Source organism: Cygnus atratus, chromosome 9 (genome assembly GCF_013377495.2).
Source record: "Cygnus atratus isolate AKBS03 ecotype Queensland, Australia chromosome 9, CAtr_DNAZoo_HiC_assembly, whole genome shotgun sequence".
NCBI classification, from domain to species: Eukaryota; Metazoa; Chordata; class Aves; order Anseriformes; family Anatidae; genus Cygnus; species Cygnus atratus.
Genome location: NC_066370.1, coordinates 26,081,934 through 26,099,401, shown reverse-complemented (window position 1 = coordinate 26,099,401; position 17,468 = coordinate 26,081,934). Strand labels below are relative to the sequence as shown.

The following is a 17,468-nucleotide window of genomic DNA, read 5'->3' as shown; positions in this document are numbered from 1 at the left end:
ATTAACTCAGTTTGCTTAATTTGCCATACATGGAGTTTACAGGCGGTGGTGTAATCGGGTGTCCTGCAGGTGGGGGACAGATGCATTGCACACACCGCAGAGAGCTGCAGAAGGCCGGGCAATGGTGAGCGAGGGAACACCCCCAGCACAGAAATCTCAGGAATTTGTGTCACAGATATCCCATATTACAAGATTATTTCTATATTCTTTGCGACAATAGTAGTAATTCAACCTGTACACTGTTATACTTGCCTTATATGATCCCATCCAGGAAGATTTAATAAATACTTAAATTCCGTATATTTTGATTGTCTTTTAGAATAATCAGGTAAGTTTTACTTGCATAAACTTCATTTTATTTTTTTAACAGAGATTTACTTATCCTTTGTGTCAGAGTTCACTGTTCTTCATGGCAGATGAAGCTATTACAGGTATTACATAGTGAGATTCATGTAATCCAGACAATTTGTGGGTACTCTATCAACACTATGGAAGGAAGGAACAAGCATACAGTGAACTGCGTGTATGCAATTCATGTCAGGAAATGATCAAGCCAGCACAAAAGTAATCCCAGCTGAGGTTATAGTCTTAAAAATAAATCCCCAAGCTGATTATAATGTGATTAAATGAGATAGAATCTGCATTTAGCTCTTGGCACTAGAATACTTTCTCACCCCTGAGTATCTTATGGGTTAATCAGCTGCTGCTGAGATGTTAATGCAGGAGGTTCAGCTGCTGTTACTGCGTTATCATTGAGGAGTTCTACTGCAGCCTCTTCTTAGAAGTGGTAGATATTATAGGCTGGAAAAGACGTTACAATTCTTCATTTTTTTTTTTAAATATTATTTTAAAGATGTAAAGAGACAGAGCTCATGAGGCGGGGGTGGTTGCACTGAACCCTTTGTATATCCAGCAGACTTCCTGCGATGGATAAGGACAGTGCTATAGCCAAACAGCCATGGCTTCAGCTGTTCAGTCTCTGCTTCTCCGCGCTGAGGATGCAGTGCAGGGTGCAGCAGGCTGCTAGAGTAGCTGGGACTGCAAGTGGCAACACAGACTCTTCCACAATTTCTTCCACGATACGTGTATGTCCTGAATTTGCAAATCTGACCCTTCTGTCCTGGCATTAATCTCTTAGGAAGAAAATGAGTAAGAAACTCAGAGCTTTATACCTACCTACTGAAATGAGAAAGCAAGATTCTAAATTAACATGCAGACTGATGTAATCGTTTTCTAGTGAGAAATCTTTAAAAGTAGTTTTGTGGCAACTGGAAAATTATGACAACCTGGACTGTTACTATATGCAGTCTGTATTATTTTTTTTAAACCAGTGTTAAGCAGAGCTTAATCTCTTTTTAAAAATTAGAACAAAATTGTTCTGTAGATATCTTTCCAAAATTCTACAAAAAGACTATGAAACAAAGGTGTATTATTAAAAATAATTCACTACATGTTTCACCATTGAATATTTATTAAAAAAACCAAACAAAACAAAACATACTGAATAATCAAACATATGAAGAAGGTAGTTTGTATCACAATAAAATCTGCTCTTTGGTTCTCAGATACTCTTGTTTTATGTGATCCATGCTCATGATAGTCATACAAGGTGGGCAATATTAAACTATTAAAAAGTCTATCCTTTTCTGAACATCTCTAGGTACATTTCTAGAAAATAATTTTATTGAATATTCCAAGTTTGTTGGCAGAGCAAAAGTGCCTTATTATTTTTAAGTCCATTTAATCATGAAAGAATCAACGCTAGATGGTAACGCTAGATCTAATTTTCCCCAAGCCGTTTCTCTCTTTTTTGCATGGTCATTGCAGAGTGAATACTGTAAATGTATTTAGGCACTTACATGCCTTTGGCTGCCTTTGACTAAACTTATTCCAAGAATAAACTCAGTCCATCTGTAGACTTTGCTATTCATTCTGTTTTTCTTATCTCAAATGACGTGAATGTACGTTATTGTGAAGTCACTGCCAAGATGGTTCTTCGCCATGCACTTGTACATGCCAGAATCTGATGGCCGGGGATCCTGGATGACCAGTGTCCCCGGGGGATGAAGCAGTTTGTTCCTGGATGCTTGGCCTTGGTTACCTGTAGAGAGTATTGAGTGGTCAGGTAATTCCCACATAATTTCTGGTTTTGGTATTCCCAGTGCCATGCAGGTGAGTTGAACTGCTGCACCAGGCATCGTATGTACGGTCTGTGGTGGTCTATTTGTAATCCTTGGGGGATAGGCTACAATAATGACTGGAACAGTTATAGATGACTCTCCAGCGTTATTATGGGCCTTACACACGTAATTCCCTCTGTCGTGAATGGTAGCTTCGCGTATAACTAGAGTGCCATTTTCCAGCAGTATGTATTTCCTATTGATCTGAGGTCGATCCAGCACGTAGCCACCTGGCAGGGTCCATGCTGTGTTTGGTTTGGGACTCCCGTCAGACAGACAGTGGAGCGATAATGATTCCCCACTAATGCCCTTCACTGGCCCCTTGGGGTGCACCAGAATACTGGGCTTCTGGCCGATTTCCAAGATGATCAGCCTTTCAATGTAGCCAACTTTATTCTTAGCTGCACAGCGATACTTTCCTGCTTTGTCTCTGTTGGGATTGTAGATGGTAAGAGTGCCGTTGCTTCCTGTAAGAAACTGGGAAGTCTTGATCCCCTTGGAAAACCATGTGCCGTTAGGCAACATCCAGCTTATTTCAGGTGGAGGGTTTCCATCCACAGAACAATTCAGTATGGTAGCTTTTCCAGGTTTTGCTATTATTTTTTCATTGAATGGATTTTTAAACATTGGTCGCCTTAGCATTTCCAATACCTCCAGCCGCACCACCAACATACTCTCTCCCCAGTCATTACGTGCCACACAGATGAAATCTGCTGTGTCAGAAGGCCTTAGGTTCCGAATTTCAAGTGTTCCATTTTTGTGTACTACAATCCTACTCCCATAATATGGAGCTGTTAGGAAAATGTTATCGGGCATGATCCACATAATCTGAGGAGGAGGTGTCCCTTCTGCCCTGCAGTCGATTTGTTTCTTCGAATGCCTCACTGCTGTCACTTTAATAATTGTTTTGTTCGTGTATAAACCATTTATGATAGGTGGTTTAGCCTCAACATCCAGTTTATACAATTTTGTATCATCCCCTCCAGCATTACGGGCAACACACGTATACTCCCCAGCATCCAGCAGTTTGACTTGGCTTACTGACAGGGAACCATTAGCATGCAGGAAGTATCTGTCTGTCGAGGAGGAGATCATGTCACTGGAAGGTAGCAACCAGAATATTTTTGGCTTGGGTTCTCCAACAACTTCACAGTCCAATAATGCCATATCTCCAGCTTTCACTTTTATGTATGTCTTGTAACTGTGCTTTATCTGAGCAGCTGCCATTATGACAGTGATGTGTATTTTCATTTCATCTCTTCCCAGCGTGTTTTGGGCATAGCAGGTATAATCTCCCTCTTCTGTTATGCCAACTTCGTTGAGATACAGAGTTCCATTGTCAAAGAGGACGTATCTGCGAGACCTGTGTCCGCTGTCATCGGCCAGCATCACGTTATTGATCACTGTCCCATCTGGCAAACTCCAGGATATTTCTGGTGCAGGTGACCCAGAGGCCTTGCAGTCCACTTTGAAATCTTTTCCATATGGTACCAGTTTCTTGAAATACTGTTTCTGGTCAATCTTGGCTGGTTTCATTGTGATGCTGACTTTCATCAGTATCAGATCATCTCCCATTTTGTTTCTTGCAACACACAAATAGTCACCTGCATCCTTTTCAGTAACTGCCTCAATAACCAAGGATCCATTGGGATACACATGGATTCGACTTCCCATTCTGTTGTGGGGAAAGAGGAAAAGAATTACAGAACAAAATACTGAAGGTAAATACTGAGCATTGGAAGTGACTTAAAATATTAACTCATTGAATACAGCGTGGAGTTTTTTCCTTTTCTTTTTTCCTAATTTAATTTCATAAATTAATAAATCACCATGATATATACACTGTATAAAAAAAAAGAGACTATTATAAGCAATTTTTAAAGGCACTATTTTTATATTTCCATCTTTCTGTTTTCCTTGACTTCCTTCCTTTACTGAAAATACTTCAGCGTTGAAATATAAATGTTGGTAAAATCAAATTTGGGTGCTGGCAGTGAAGAACAATCCAGGCAAAAGTGTTAGGGTCTTTCAAGTCTCACCAAGTGCATACAGATAGACTAAACTGGTATGCATAGTATTTCTTTACATCCTTGCTAATGCACCTGTGCTTCATGCAATTCACTTCTTCCTGTCATTGCACACTGCTCAGCGCAAGCCTGCGAGGCAGCAGAGGCTGAGAACACAATCAGGCACCAGGAGGACGTGCTGTTGTTTGCCCTGCTGCAGTTTCAGCCAGAAGAGTGTTGTTTGCACAGGAGCCATGGCCAGTTCATTGCTAACATCTGCCAGGATATTCTAATTGGCCCCGATGTCAGCAATATTGCAGCAGCGTACAGGCTGTCCTAACGGAGCCCCCATTCTGATTGGTCAGGGCCTCTCTGAAGCACTGTTTGGGCTGATCTACCCTCTTTTGCTTCTTCTACCCTCTTTTAACTTAAAGCTGTTTTCCTTTATCTTATTTTGTTGTTCAGCGTTTTGGGGATTTAAATTTGAAAAATTGCGATAGTCTGATGCGTAATGCCACAGCACAGTATGATACAGAGGCTGTCTCCAAAGGTGCTGTGTCCACGCCGCCCACATACCCCGTGGGTCATAACCCGGTGTAGTCGCTGCTTTTGTTACTGCGTGGATGTGCGTGTGCTCGCCGAACTCTGCGTGGGTACGTAAAGCCGCACGATGCCGCACTGTGGAAAACCGTTCTGTGAGTGAATGAGCGTGTTGGTGCTTTCCTTGCTATTTGTAGTGCCTAACCTACAGCCTCCGCTGCCGTGACAGGCAGCTGTTACCTAGCATTAAGCCCTTCGTTTCCATAAATCTAAATGCGTTTCCATAGATCTAAATGTTTGATTGGTATGTATTTAAATGTGTGCATGTTGCCAATGCCAGTACTTTGAACCATCTGGGTGTTACGTGAAAGCACTAGCACTAGTCACAATCTGATTTTTATAAATTTAAATTAGTTTCAACAAGCAAATTTTTATTGTGCACCAGATTTATGGTAAAGGTGCACTAAATGTTCTACTTGTGGCTGTCATCAAATAAACTGAATTACATTAAATTTTGTTAGAAGTAGTGGTATGGAAAGATCTTACCACTGTTTAAAAATGCTCTAATAAATCCTGTTTATAAATGTCAGTTTTTATTAAAGTGCAAACTTTGTTCTATTAAGAATTAAGAATTCATCCTAAAATTACAACAGAATAGAATGACCAAATTTCGGCCAATATAAGACTAAAATCAACTGCCTTAATTCAAATAAGATTTGTATGCATTTTGGTAGGACGTCACCCACTTACAAGTTAACAACAATACATCACCACAGATATTTCACCACTGTTAAGAGTTTGAGAGTGAATTTAGTTCACAATGTATTGTTTCAGTGACGTAACAGCCCCTTATATGAGCATTGGAGAAAACAGTGTTTGAATTTTTCAATGAGATAGGCAACAAAAAAGACTCCTACCTGTGCCACTGGTCTACAACTGCCTTGGAAGGTAACCTCCAGATTATCCTGGGCTTTGGCTCCCCGGTCGCTGTGCAGTTCAGAAGCAATTTATCCCCGAAATTCAATCGCGTCATCTCTTGAGAGGCAGCAGCTATTTTTGGAAGTGTATCTCTCTGTTCCACCAGCAGGCTTACCACCCTCCTCTCTGAGCCAGTCGAGCTTGTAGCTATGCACTCGTAGTTCCCACTGTCGGAAGGGGCGAGGTTGCTGAGGTGGAGGGTGCCATTGAGGAACAGGAACAGCTTGCCATTTATGAACTGCAGAGGTTTCACCACTGTTCCGTCAAACAGAACCCAGTGGACACTGGGATGAGGATTCCCTTCCACGGTGCAAGGGAATTTCAGGCTTTCCCCCATCATTCCTGCAATTCGTTGTCTCTTTTCCTCCAAAATAACAGGAGGTGCCGCAATGACCTGCAGTTTTACAATCAGCATGTCAGTGCCTGCTGAATTTTTGGCCACGCATGTGTAAAGGCCCCTGTCAAAAACAGTGACTTCCTCGATAATTAGAGTGCCATCTGGTTGCATGTGAACTTTTTTATTTTCCTTAGAAGAGCTGGAGATGTACGTTTTGTTGGCTAGGACCCACGAGACCGTGGGAGGAGGCCTGCCCTCAGCTTGGCACTTCATTGCCACGGCCTTCCCGGAGTGGGCGGTGAGGAGCCGCGGCCTGCTGCCGGCGATGCGGGGCGGGTAGGCCACCACCGACAGCGTGACCAGGAGCCGCGCCGTGCCGAGCGGGCTGCCTGCGGTGCACAGGTACTGCCCGCGGTCCTGCAGGCCTGCCCGCGTGATGGAGAGCGTGCCGTTGGCAAACACCGTCCATCTGCCACCGTCCTGGCTCTCCGCAGCAGGGGGCCCTGCAGAAGTGGGGGGAAACAGCACAGCACATCAGGCCATCACTGTTCTGCTTCTTTTTCACTCCGCACATTTTCCTTATCCTGGTCTGCTTTGCCCAGATAACCAAGATGATAGTGATAAGAAAGAGAGAAATAATAATATTTTGCATATAAAATAGAAAATATTGCTTTTTGCAGTAAAAAAGCTTTAAAGTAAAAGCAAAACCTAGTTCCTCAGTAGAGACACGGTTTGGATAAGGTAGATAAGGCTTTGCACGTCCAAAAATATTTTAGCGTGGTTGTAACTTGGCTTTGCATGTTCAAAAATATTTTGCCATAGTGGTAATGTGATTTGATGGTTTGTTACCGCAGACAGTTTTTTCTTTTCATTTGTCTCATTGTTCTGAAATAACAGGTAATAAGCGCAGAATTATCATTAAATATAGATTATATATGTATGCTTAAAATTTACATAAGCAACTATTTTCATAATTGGTATTAAGACAATGTATCATTTTTCTCACTATTTCCAAGTTCATGTTATCACTGATACTTCACAGCGCTCCTAGATGAAGCAATATTTAACTCTGTCCTACAAACCATCTGCCAAGTTACAAGATTAGAGCAGAAGGTAAGTTCCAGAGAGGTCTGTCAAGCTTACCTGATGATATCTTGGTCCACCGTATTGTTGGCTGGGGGTTACCAATAGCTTCACAAGGAATAAAAGCATCTGAATTAGCTAGCACGGTAAAAGCAGCTAATTTTCCTCCAGTTATTCTGGGCTTTGCAAAATGATTTCTGCTTAAAGGCTGGAAGGACATAGGACTGCTGGTGGTAGTTTCTTGATCTTGCCTCTTGTCAGACCAGACTTTGGCAGAATTGTCCTGGTCCCTACCCCACGGAGGAGCACACGGAGTAGCAGGCTGGGATGACTTCAGAAGAGTCAGGGTGCTGACAGCTAATATTTTGCCTCTCTCTGTGGCTTCGATAGGTGGCTTCTGCCAGAATCCGATCCCACCGCTCGGAGGTGAGGAGGCTTCTGCCGCAGGTGCAGGTGGCCTGGCTGCTGCTGGGGCTGGCAGCGGGGCGGGATGCTGAGCGCGGGGGGCAGCGATGCCTGCGGCGGCTGCAGGAGCTCCGGCACTTGGCTCCATTCTTCCTGGGAACGTGGGCTGTGAAACGTGGTTTTCTCGGGTAACTTTCTCCTCCGTTTTCAGGTGTGACTGTTCACCTGCCGTTGTGGTGGCTTTGATTTGCTGGGCGGGTTCTGATCCAGCACGAACTGGAGTGGGTTGCGTGCTTGTGGCACTGAATGGCTTTGAAAGCAGTGGTGTGGTTTGGGTTGTTGTGGTGGGGTTCTGAGGAATAAGCCCACTGGGTGGTAACTTAACAGACTGGATGTTCATCTGTGTGCTTGGGGTCGCTGATGTCTGCTTAGCTGCTGTAGGCACGTGCTGAGCTGTATCTGATGTGGTAAGGCTCCATAGCACTGGCATTTCTGTCACTACGACTGCACTTGCACTCTCAGGGGGAGGTTTTGCAGGTGTAAGACTTGCAGGTGTAGCTGCTGATATAACTGTTGCCACGGCAGGTATGGCTGTATTCCCGGGAGGAATTGCTGAAGTGCTGTGGCCCGTGGTCAAGCTTTGTGAAGTAAATGTTTTAGGGGGCCTTTTCCTCCTCTGACCTCTCTTTCTTCCCGCTCTGAATGTTTTACTTCTGGTGATTTTGGTGTCAGTTTGAGGAGTAACAATAGGTATAACTGTTGGCTTCAAACTTGCTACATCCACTTCTTCGGTTGTGCTAGTTGCAGGACTAGAGTAAGAATGCAGCTCTGCAGTGGGAAGATGTTCTCCTGACTTTCCATTGTCATAATGAACGGATTTGTTTAAAGACAGGAAACCACTACTGTGATCCCCACCCACTGAAATGGGCGTAAAGGGCAAAGGAGAAATTTTGGACATAGATAATGTTGCTGTAGTTTTAGGAAGTAAGACTGATACCTCCGTTGATGGAAACACATCTGTCTGGTGTTCTGGTAACTTTTTCAGTACTTCCTTCTGAGTGCCGTTTCCAAAGAGATGTTCCCCAGTAATTTTTCCTCCTTGGGAATTTTTTGATGAGGCTCTAGACTTAATGTTGGGTGAGACTGATTCAAGAGTAGGAGATATCTTAGTGCTTACTGTGTGTGTAATTTCTGCAGCAACATGAGCTGTGTAGCTTGCTATTGTTGGTGGTCTGATGCTAAAAGGCTGGACTCTGTAAGTACTTGTCTGAAATGGTGCACTGGTCTCTGATTTCTGTTGAGGGGTATCCTGGGTGCTTTTTGTAAAGAAAGGTGTAGAAGTAGTTCTTTGCCTTGCAGCATGTTCACTGTTCTCTGCCGTGGGGAGTGCTGTGTTTTGAACAACACCTGCTGGGTGCTCTAATGACATATTCATGGTGGAGGGGGAGGACAGAGGTGCTTCTGGGCTAACTAGGTTGATGGAGCTGCTTAAATTATTTAAGGTAGGTAAGTTTGATGTATATTTTGAAGTCAAGAGGACACCTGGAGCTGTATTTCCTCTGACAGAGCCTTGCTTCCCAAAACGGTACCTGTGCTCTTTCATATTTGGAATACGTCCTGGTCTGACGATTTTTCTCCTACCAGAAATTTTTCTCCTTCTTCCATACTGCTGCTGAGGTGCATGAGTTGTAACACCCTGAATAATTTGAATTTTCTGATGAGTAATGGTATTCAAGCCCAGTGGCAGCTTAGTAATTACTGGTTTCTGGGTGCTATGAAGGTAAACGTGACCAGTTCCAGGATTTGGTTCACTGACTGTTGATACAGATACCTGATGATCTGTTTCGGTAGAAATCTTATTAGTAGACTCTGTAAAAACATGTAGCTTGGCCACTGTATTTTCAGATGTTACAGGTTTACTGGTGTCTGTAACATCTATCATGGGTGTTGAAGACACAAATGTTAATTGCTGGCTAGGACTTTCTCCAGGAGACACCAATCTTTGCTGAACACTGAAGCGTGTGGATGTTCTACTTGTTCCATTTGTTACAGTTGATTGTTTTATAACATTTGCTGATATTTGACTTAAAGCAGGTCTTTCCCATGAGTTTGAATCTGTAATTGTAGGGTTTAGGTATGTTTGTGGCCTTCTGCTGTCAGACAAGACAGACTGTGAAGAAGGAGAGGGTAGCGAAGCTACAGCCTCTGCAGCCAGGAGGGAGGCTGTCCCAGCAGGACTGTTACTTGTGGTCATGCTGGGCCCTGCAGTTATCACACTTTGTGTTGCTTTCCCCAGAGGAGATACAGTGGCACTCTCTGTTACTGGTATCATGAATTCTTGTTCTGGAGATGAGAGATCACCAGATGTTTCCTCCTCACCCACAGGTGCTTTTGAGAACTGACGAACTTGAATAGCTGGTTTTATTTCAACTTCTTGGTTTTCTACAAAAGTCGTGTTCCTCTTTGTTTTTTCCAAAAAGGCTGCCCAGCGCTGCGGATCAACCCTCCTGGCTGAGGAAACAAACTGTCTCCTCTGCCCCCTAAACCTCCTGCCCATTTTGTCCCTGTAGTGACGGTAGGATGGTTTCCCATAACTGTTCCTTTTATAGGCACTCTGTGTGACCTGGTTTCTAGATGCTGAGGCAGCAGATTCCTGATTAGCTATCAAGGGAGCCAGAGTAGCTGAAGGATTTGTGTGTCTTCTAGCAGAGGCCGGCATTGTGTTTCCAGAGCCATCACTCTCTTCCCATTCTCCCACAGCTACATGCATTTTCTGTGGAGTGGTTTTGTCCTTTTTAACTAGCACTTGGAAAACCAAAAGATCAACACCATACTGATTGGCTGCAACACATCTATAATAGCCACTGTCTTGCTCTGTTACCCCTTGTATTCTCAAGGTACCGTTGTCAAAAATGTGTTTGTTTCTGACAGAATGATGAAGAATCTCATGCTCGGGTAACACCCAACTAACAGCAGCATCTGGAACAGCGGCAGATGTACAGGGAAGGTATAGTGTGCTGCCAACAGATGTAGAAAGGTGGGCTCCATTTACACTACTGTGTTCCACGTAAGGGTCAACCACCGTAATTCTAAATGTGAGAACATCTGCATCATTGTAATTTGTGCCTATGCAGTGATAAAGCCCAGTGTCAAAGGTGTCAGCTGTTCGTAACGTAAATGTTCCAGTTTTAACTACTATAATTCTGCCATCCTCACTGATATAAGGGGCTCTCACTTTGCTCCCATCAGCTAATATCCACTCTATTGCAGGAGCTGGATCTCCAATTGCTTGGCAATCTAGTTCTACGGTCCCCCCAACCAAAACACTGTGCTGTGTTTGTGTTTTGTTGTCCCTGGAGATGATTGTCCAGTTATTTCTCACTTTTTTTTGGTCAGGACTGGGCAAAATAATCTGGGCATCAGTGAAGTATTGGATGTGCAACGTGTTAAGTGTGGTTGCTGTCCTGTCTAGCTGTAGTGCTACTTTGCTTTGCATTAACCAAGACGGTTCGGCTCTCAGCTCTGCCTCTATATTGGTGTAAAGGTCATCTTTTTCAGAGTAGATTTGTTTGTATTGGTAAGCAACAGAAGGCATTTTAGTTGCTAGGGCATTCCTTTCTAGTTTTAGGGGAAAATTACTGTACAGGGCCAGTATGCTCCATAGCTGCTGGATATGCTCATAAGCAATATCGCACACAAGAAATGCTGCGAATGATGTTTTCAGTATTGTGTTGTTGCCATCTTTGTCAAATGAGAGTGGAGACATTTCTTTAGGTTTCTGGATGTTACAAACCAAGTTACCGCGACTTCCTGCTTGGTCAGTCATGTTCAAAACTATGGATCCTATAGGAGCTATGAAGTCCTTGGTAGACACAGAACTGAAATCCCCATCGTCTGGCACTGTGAGGTTTTTAAATTTCAGAAAGTGATGTATGACTGGCTTAGTGCAGGTTAAAGATGCAGAAGGAATAGTGACAAAGTTTCTTCCTTTATAATTTTGGGGGCTAGCACAAACTGGGCATTGCTGACCACCAGAACTTCTGTCTTTTTTGCACTTTACGACATCTGGAGGGAAGAAAAACCCAGTGAGCTTTTGTGATGCAATTTTTAGCATTAAGACATACATAGTTACCAACAAGTTGTTCTCTTGAGTGAAATACAAACAAAGTTTGTCCTACAGTAGCCACCAGCCCGTGAGTTTTCTCTAATGAAGCTGCCCGGTGACTGTTCCTGCTGCCGCCGAGTAAGGTGCCGTTCTGCGGCAGCGGTGTCGCACCGTGCAGGGAGCACTCTGCTGGGGCACGCGGCCACCGCCTCGTGCCGAGGCTCGAGCAGTTCGGGGGTAACACTAGGCTACCACCTGCAGCTTCTCAGGGCAGAAACAGGAAAAGTCCTCAAGTCCTGTTTCTCATTTTTTTTCCTGAAGAATCACATACAATATGTCCTTCACTCCTGTGAGTTACGTAAAATTTAGCTTCGTTATTCCCTGTGGATTTTCCTAGTGCATAGAAGCTTCAGAGTGGCCAAGGAAAACATTTTGTTATGGAAAGCTGTACCTGGGAACAGATTAAGGCCACTAGATTCATTTAACCCAGGAAACTGGTGGGCATTAATCTGTTTATCCTAATGACATGCACCTACAAAAATCTTGTTAACCATCACTCCTGAAAATAATAGAGAGAAGAGCTTAGAAGAATATATATATAAATATATATATATATTTTTTTTTCCTGAGGGCATATGGCACTATCTTAAGAGTTAAAAAAAAAAAAAAAAAAAAAAAAAGATAGAAAATAACATTTTAAGTAGAGGGGAAAAAAATAAAAAATTACAGAAGTACAAAAGAAAAATACCAGATTCGTGGCACTGTGCTATAATGGTCTACTGTACATAATCAGTTAGTGGCAGGCTATAAAAGACTGACATGTTTCATGTAGCTTCTTATGCTTTACATCTGTTACTTTAGTTTTTAATTTGCAGTGATTTTCACGTGATGTGGTACAACTGATAACACATCCAACACCCTTTTAAAAGACCAATATGTACATGGTATGTACAAGCCAGAAATTAACATGAAAACAATTAAAAATAAATCAGATGTAGTTGCATTTCCAGTCTTCCCTGGAAGAATATTTAGATAAAATACAATTGTATTAGAAAGAAGATTCATAATGGGGTTAAAAAGCATAAACAAAGCCTTCAGCTCACCTGGTCTCTGTTTCAACCATTCTGCAAACCACTGTAGACTGCAATCACAGGACCATGGGTTTCCATGGAGGTAAATACTCTCTAGCTCAGACATGTAGGAAAACATTTCTTGCGGTAGTGAAGTCAACGCATTTTCAGACAAATATATGTGCTTTATGGAGGATATTTTAAATATTTGTACATAGTTCAAGGTGACAAAAGTATCTGGATGAAGCTGCTTAAGTAAATTTCCTTCCAAATGGACCAACCTCAGTGATGTTAGTCCGTAGAAAACGTTGGGATTTACAATTTCAATTTTATTGTGGTCCATATGCAACCGTACCAAGCTCTTCAGACCATAAAAAACATCTTGCTGAAGTACACTGACCTTGTTATAACTCATTTTTAAGACCTGTTGATGAAAAAGTAACAAGTGTATGTTATTAATCCAAGTTATATTGCTGTAACACTCCTCCTGTATAACTTGCTATAAACTCCTAACAAATTTTCATTGATAGTTACTCTGTGAAGTGAAAATACTTCAATGGGTCAGTAATGCAAGAGACTGGAAAAAAAACTTAGTGGGAGAAGTTATTTTTAAATGCAATGTTAGTTGCGAAGGACTACAAGGATACTTTCTTGTTCCAACCATCCATCAGGGTGACATTTCTGCAGTCACATTCACAAAATGTAGTGATTAAAAACAAGATAAATTAATGTTTAACTACTCACCCAAAAAATCTCAATTAAAGCAGAATAGAACTACCAAGTTGTTCTTAGTTTCAGGATTTGTGTCATGTGAGATGTGTACTTGCCAAACCTAAACTCTGAGGTGACATTTTGTTACTGAATTTGAACCTGTCAGCAACTATGAGATGAACAAATCTGGTATATCGCTCAAGTATTAAATAAGGTACCTAAGACACCCTTTTCATCGTTACTTTTACTGTTAGAATTACACTGTTACAGTAAGGAATTCTGTATTTTGAAAATTAGTGAAGAAAAAAGGTACAAAATCCAAATAAATAATGTGCAAGTTTATTTGCCAAATATAATGCTATTAAAACTATATTTCAGTTAAAGAATAAAACAGGCATCAAATAATACATTTTTAAATCTACATGAATATATAATTATAAAACCAAGGAACTGTAATTCTTTCTAAAACATTAAAATGTTTATATGTAATATATTCAGTTTCTATTCAGTAGGAGCCTTTTTCTGATCAAAGATGGAAAGTGACAGGACTACATTGTACTGAAGGGAAAGGGATATCTGAATGGAAAACTATCATCAAAAAAAAAAGCAAAATGCAAAAAAAACCAACTAACTATGACAATAACTGTGACAAATTAACTAAAAACAAGTTTACTACCATAATACAGTACTTGGAGCTCTATAATCTTTCTCATGTGAAAGTCTCAGTTGTGGTTGCCAGTTAAGATACTGTTGACAGATATCTACCAGCATCTTCATTATACTTTTTATACCATAACTGAACGCCTACCTGGGAGTGAAAGACATTTCCCACTAGGATATTGGCTATTGCAGGCCCTTATCTTTCACATGGGTACAATTAGAAACAGGAAACTAAGAGGTAAGAGACCACTGGTCTGCCTCCACAAATTAGTTATAACTGTCAGATTGTTTAAAGGCCATAATGAAAACTAAGATCAAGCCATCCCCAACATTTATTTCTTACCTGTAATGAATGCAAATCAGTGAACGCCTTGTCAGGTATTGCACTGATCTCATTGCTGTGCAGCATCAGTAACTCCAGTTTCTCCAGGCCAGCAAAATCTGTTTCAGTCAGTTTAAGCAAGCTGTTGTAACTGTAATAAACATTTCATCCCAGACCTGGGTTTAGTCAGACAGCTAAATTAAAGTTAAATTAAACTAAACTAAACTTGACGAATTTTAAAACAAATAAAACAAAAACAAAAGAACAACTCTTTGGGTAGGTATAAAGGTAGGGAGCACTTCTGATGGCGAAGATGAAACTTTAAATCATACCTTCATGTTAGCACAAAATTTGGTAACTTGTCCATTGCAGCTTCCTTAAGATTGTGTTCAAAGTGGATAGGGTAAATAACTGCAAAAATATGCAGACAAAAATGACGGTTTTGGGTTTCAGTGTAAAAGGGCTTCATGCAATGGTAGAATTTTGCAATACATTGATGCCTCTTTTAATTGAGGGCTTTCCCAACACCGCAGTACCACAGAGAAGACTATGGACAACAGACAGCTTTCTCTGGGGTCAGAGAACTACATACAACTAAGGGGCCTGGGCCATGCCCTTCCTCTGCCGGCACCTGAGTAACGACGGCTGAGCCCCGACCACGGTGCAGGTGGGGTCTGCCGAGTGTCTCGCAGCCCTGCCTTTGTCCTGCTGTCAGGAGAATTGGCTGGACCATGCTGTCTGCTCTCCTCAGTTGTACATCTTGAGTTTCATTTCCACTCCACAGGTCTTCAACAGTGCATGCTACTTGTTCATGTAGACAAAGCCTCTGCCTCCCATGATCTCAAGGAGCATACGTACAGCCTGGATAATCTAGGCTGAATTTAAACAGGAAACCAAAAGTGGAACACTGAGAGCTCTTTAAGTGAGAGCTCTGCCGCTATAGGAGGTTTGACCATAGGTCACATCTAAATCTAGCCAGTGTGAGTACTGAGAGTGTTGACACTTCAGTATCCTGGCAGTGATGTTGTGCAAGCCTTCCAAATACAGAGCACCTGCTCGTGATGCCTTTGACATTATGGCTACTGTCACGCTTACGTGACCCGATTAGAGAACTCGGGGATTCTTCTCATGCTGCAGTCACACCTCCTATGTCCAATGGTAACAAGTGAGTGAGGTTAATACACCAGTCAGATAGCAGGCCTGTCTGTAGCAGCAACTAACGTATTTCAAATATATGTCCCACACCTCAGGTGACCCATAGTGCTCTAGAGGAATTGGTACTTAGTCTTCATATACAGCACTTTGGGAAAATGTTGACAAATTCAAAGGAGGAAAAAGGCAGACAGGAATCAGGAGCTGAGATCACGTTATATTGCCTAGCAGCAGAGGGGGGTGGAAGACTTCCACGTAAAGTTCCTTTTGTACTTTTTGAATACACATATGGACAATTCAAAGGTTATGTGTGTCAAAAGTGATACCAGGGTCAGTCAAATATTGCTGATTGGTTTTCTTATTTAATTGTATGACAGGATACTTGCAGGAAACTACATTAATGGGCCAATTGTACCTGGGTAAAATCTATTCCCTGTTTCTTTTGATCACTTAAAAAACAGAACCATTTTGGAGGCTGAAAGACAAGCATTATTTCCGTAAACTGGATGGATAAAAACATAGAAAATGAGATTATATGACATTCTGAAGTCACATCAGAAGTCTCTGAAGATTTTAACACACACACTGCATTTCTAGCCCCGTCTGAGCTCTGAGCTATCTTTTTGCAGTAAGAATTAGCTCAATTTCAAGCTCTTTCAGAGTTCCATGCTAAAAATGCAAGATATTCAGGTAATATAAAAGAATTCATTTAAGTTCAAAGCTTTTTAATGTTCTTGCATCCCCCAAACTTCCACCCAGTGTTGGAACTCTTAGACTTTGCTAGCTCTCATTGCAACCATTTCTGATTAATGCAAAACATCCACCTAAGATTTATTCCTTGCCTTGGCTAATTTTTAGCCCTAAATTTGAAAACGTCATAATTATTTGCGAAGCGTTGCAAGGCAACTGGTCAGAATATTTGAAATCTTGGCATTAAACGTACCCCAGGTTGATGCGCTCCACGTTTGGAGGGATGCGTGGTGGGACAGCTGTGAAGTAGCGGAAAGTGCAGTGCACCTCGGTGGGGACGTAGCAGGCACAGAGCCGGGGACAGGCGGTGCTGCTGGGGAGAGCAGCCAGGCAGGCACCGAGGAGGATCTCCAGCCACCAGGGTCTGCGTCTGGGCATTGCTGTCATCCTGCAGGAGAACACTACAACACCATCCTTCACAGCGAAAGGGAGCAAACGGATTCCTACAAGGAAACAAAACGCAAGCATTTATGGTGCTATCTGTGCTGAGCTGCTCGGTTCTAAGCTAGGAGCACAAAGTCTGCAACTTAAAAGAAAAAAACAGCCCGCGGAACAGAGCCGCCGCTTTCGGTTTCCCCTGGTTTTAGATCTGCAAACTGAAATGAAATATTTGTCGTTTCGAAGAAGCAGCCTCGCGCTTCCTTCGTTTGCTGAGACTGCCCCGTGAGCTGCTGCTTACAGGTAAAGTTCTAACGTCGGAACGGAGAAAAGGTGGGAACCGTGGCGTTTGGCCGCCGTTACACCACGGCTCCGGCTATCCGGAGCGCTTATAAATCTGCTAGCAATTTATCCTCGGGAAGGAACACGTCAGCTCCTTTCTTGCCAGTAATTATTCCAAACAAAATTAACCAATTTCAAAGCCCCGCGCGCGGCGCCCCCGGGGTGCGGGAACGACCGGCACCGCTCCGCCCCGGGCCGGGCCCCCCGCGCCCCGGCACCGCCCGCGGCCCCTGCCCGCCCGGCGGGGCCGATACCGGGGCCGTGCCGAGCCGGGCCGTGCCGGGCCGGGCGGGGCCGGGCCAGCCCAGCCCAGCCCAGCCCGGCCCCGCCGCCGCCTGCCGGGGGGCTCCGCCGCGCTGCGGGGTGCATGGCCCGGCCCGGCCCGGCCCAGCCGCGGAGCTGCCCCGGGGAGCGGCTGAGCTCCCGGTGTAGAGCGAGTCCCCGGTACC

At 43.1% G+C, this 17,468-nt stretch overlaps 1 protein-coding gene across 1 annotated transcript; it reads right to left on the bottom strand.

Moving 5' to 3' along the window:
- Window positions 1-1,946: 1,946 nt before the first annotated feature.
- On the bottom strand, window positions 1,947-16,831 carry IGSF10 (immunoglobulin superfamily member 10). Its single transcript, XM_035566519.1, has 6 exons — window positions 16,493-16,831; window positions 14,419-14,548; window positions 12,738-13,128; window positions 7,185-11,594; window positions 5,644-6,544; window positions 1,947-3,855 (listed from the first exon to the last, which is right to left on the bottom strand). Exons 1-6 carry the CDS (start codon window positions 16,765-16,767, stop codon window positions 1,947-1,949), a joined length of 8,016 nt encoding a protein of 2,671 aa, XP_035422412.1. The 5' UTR covers window positions 16,768-16,831.
- Window positions 16,832-17,468: the final 637 nt, after the last annotated feature.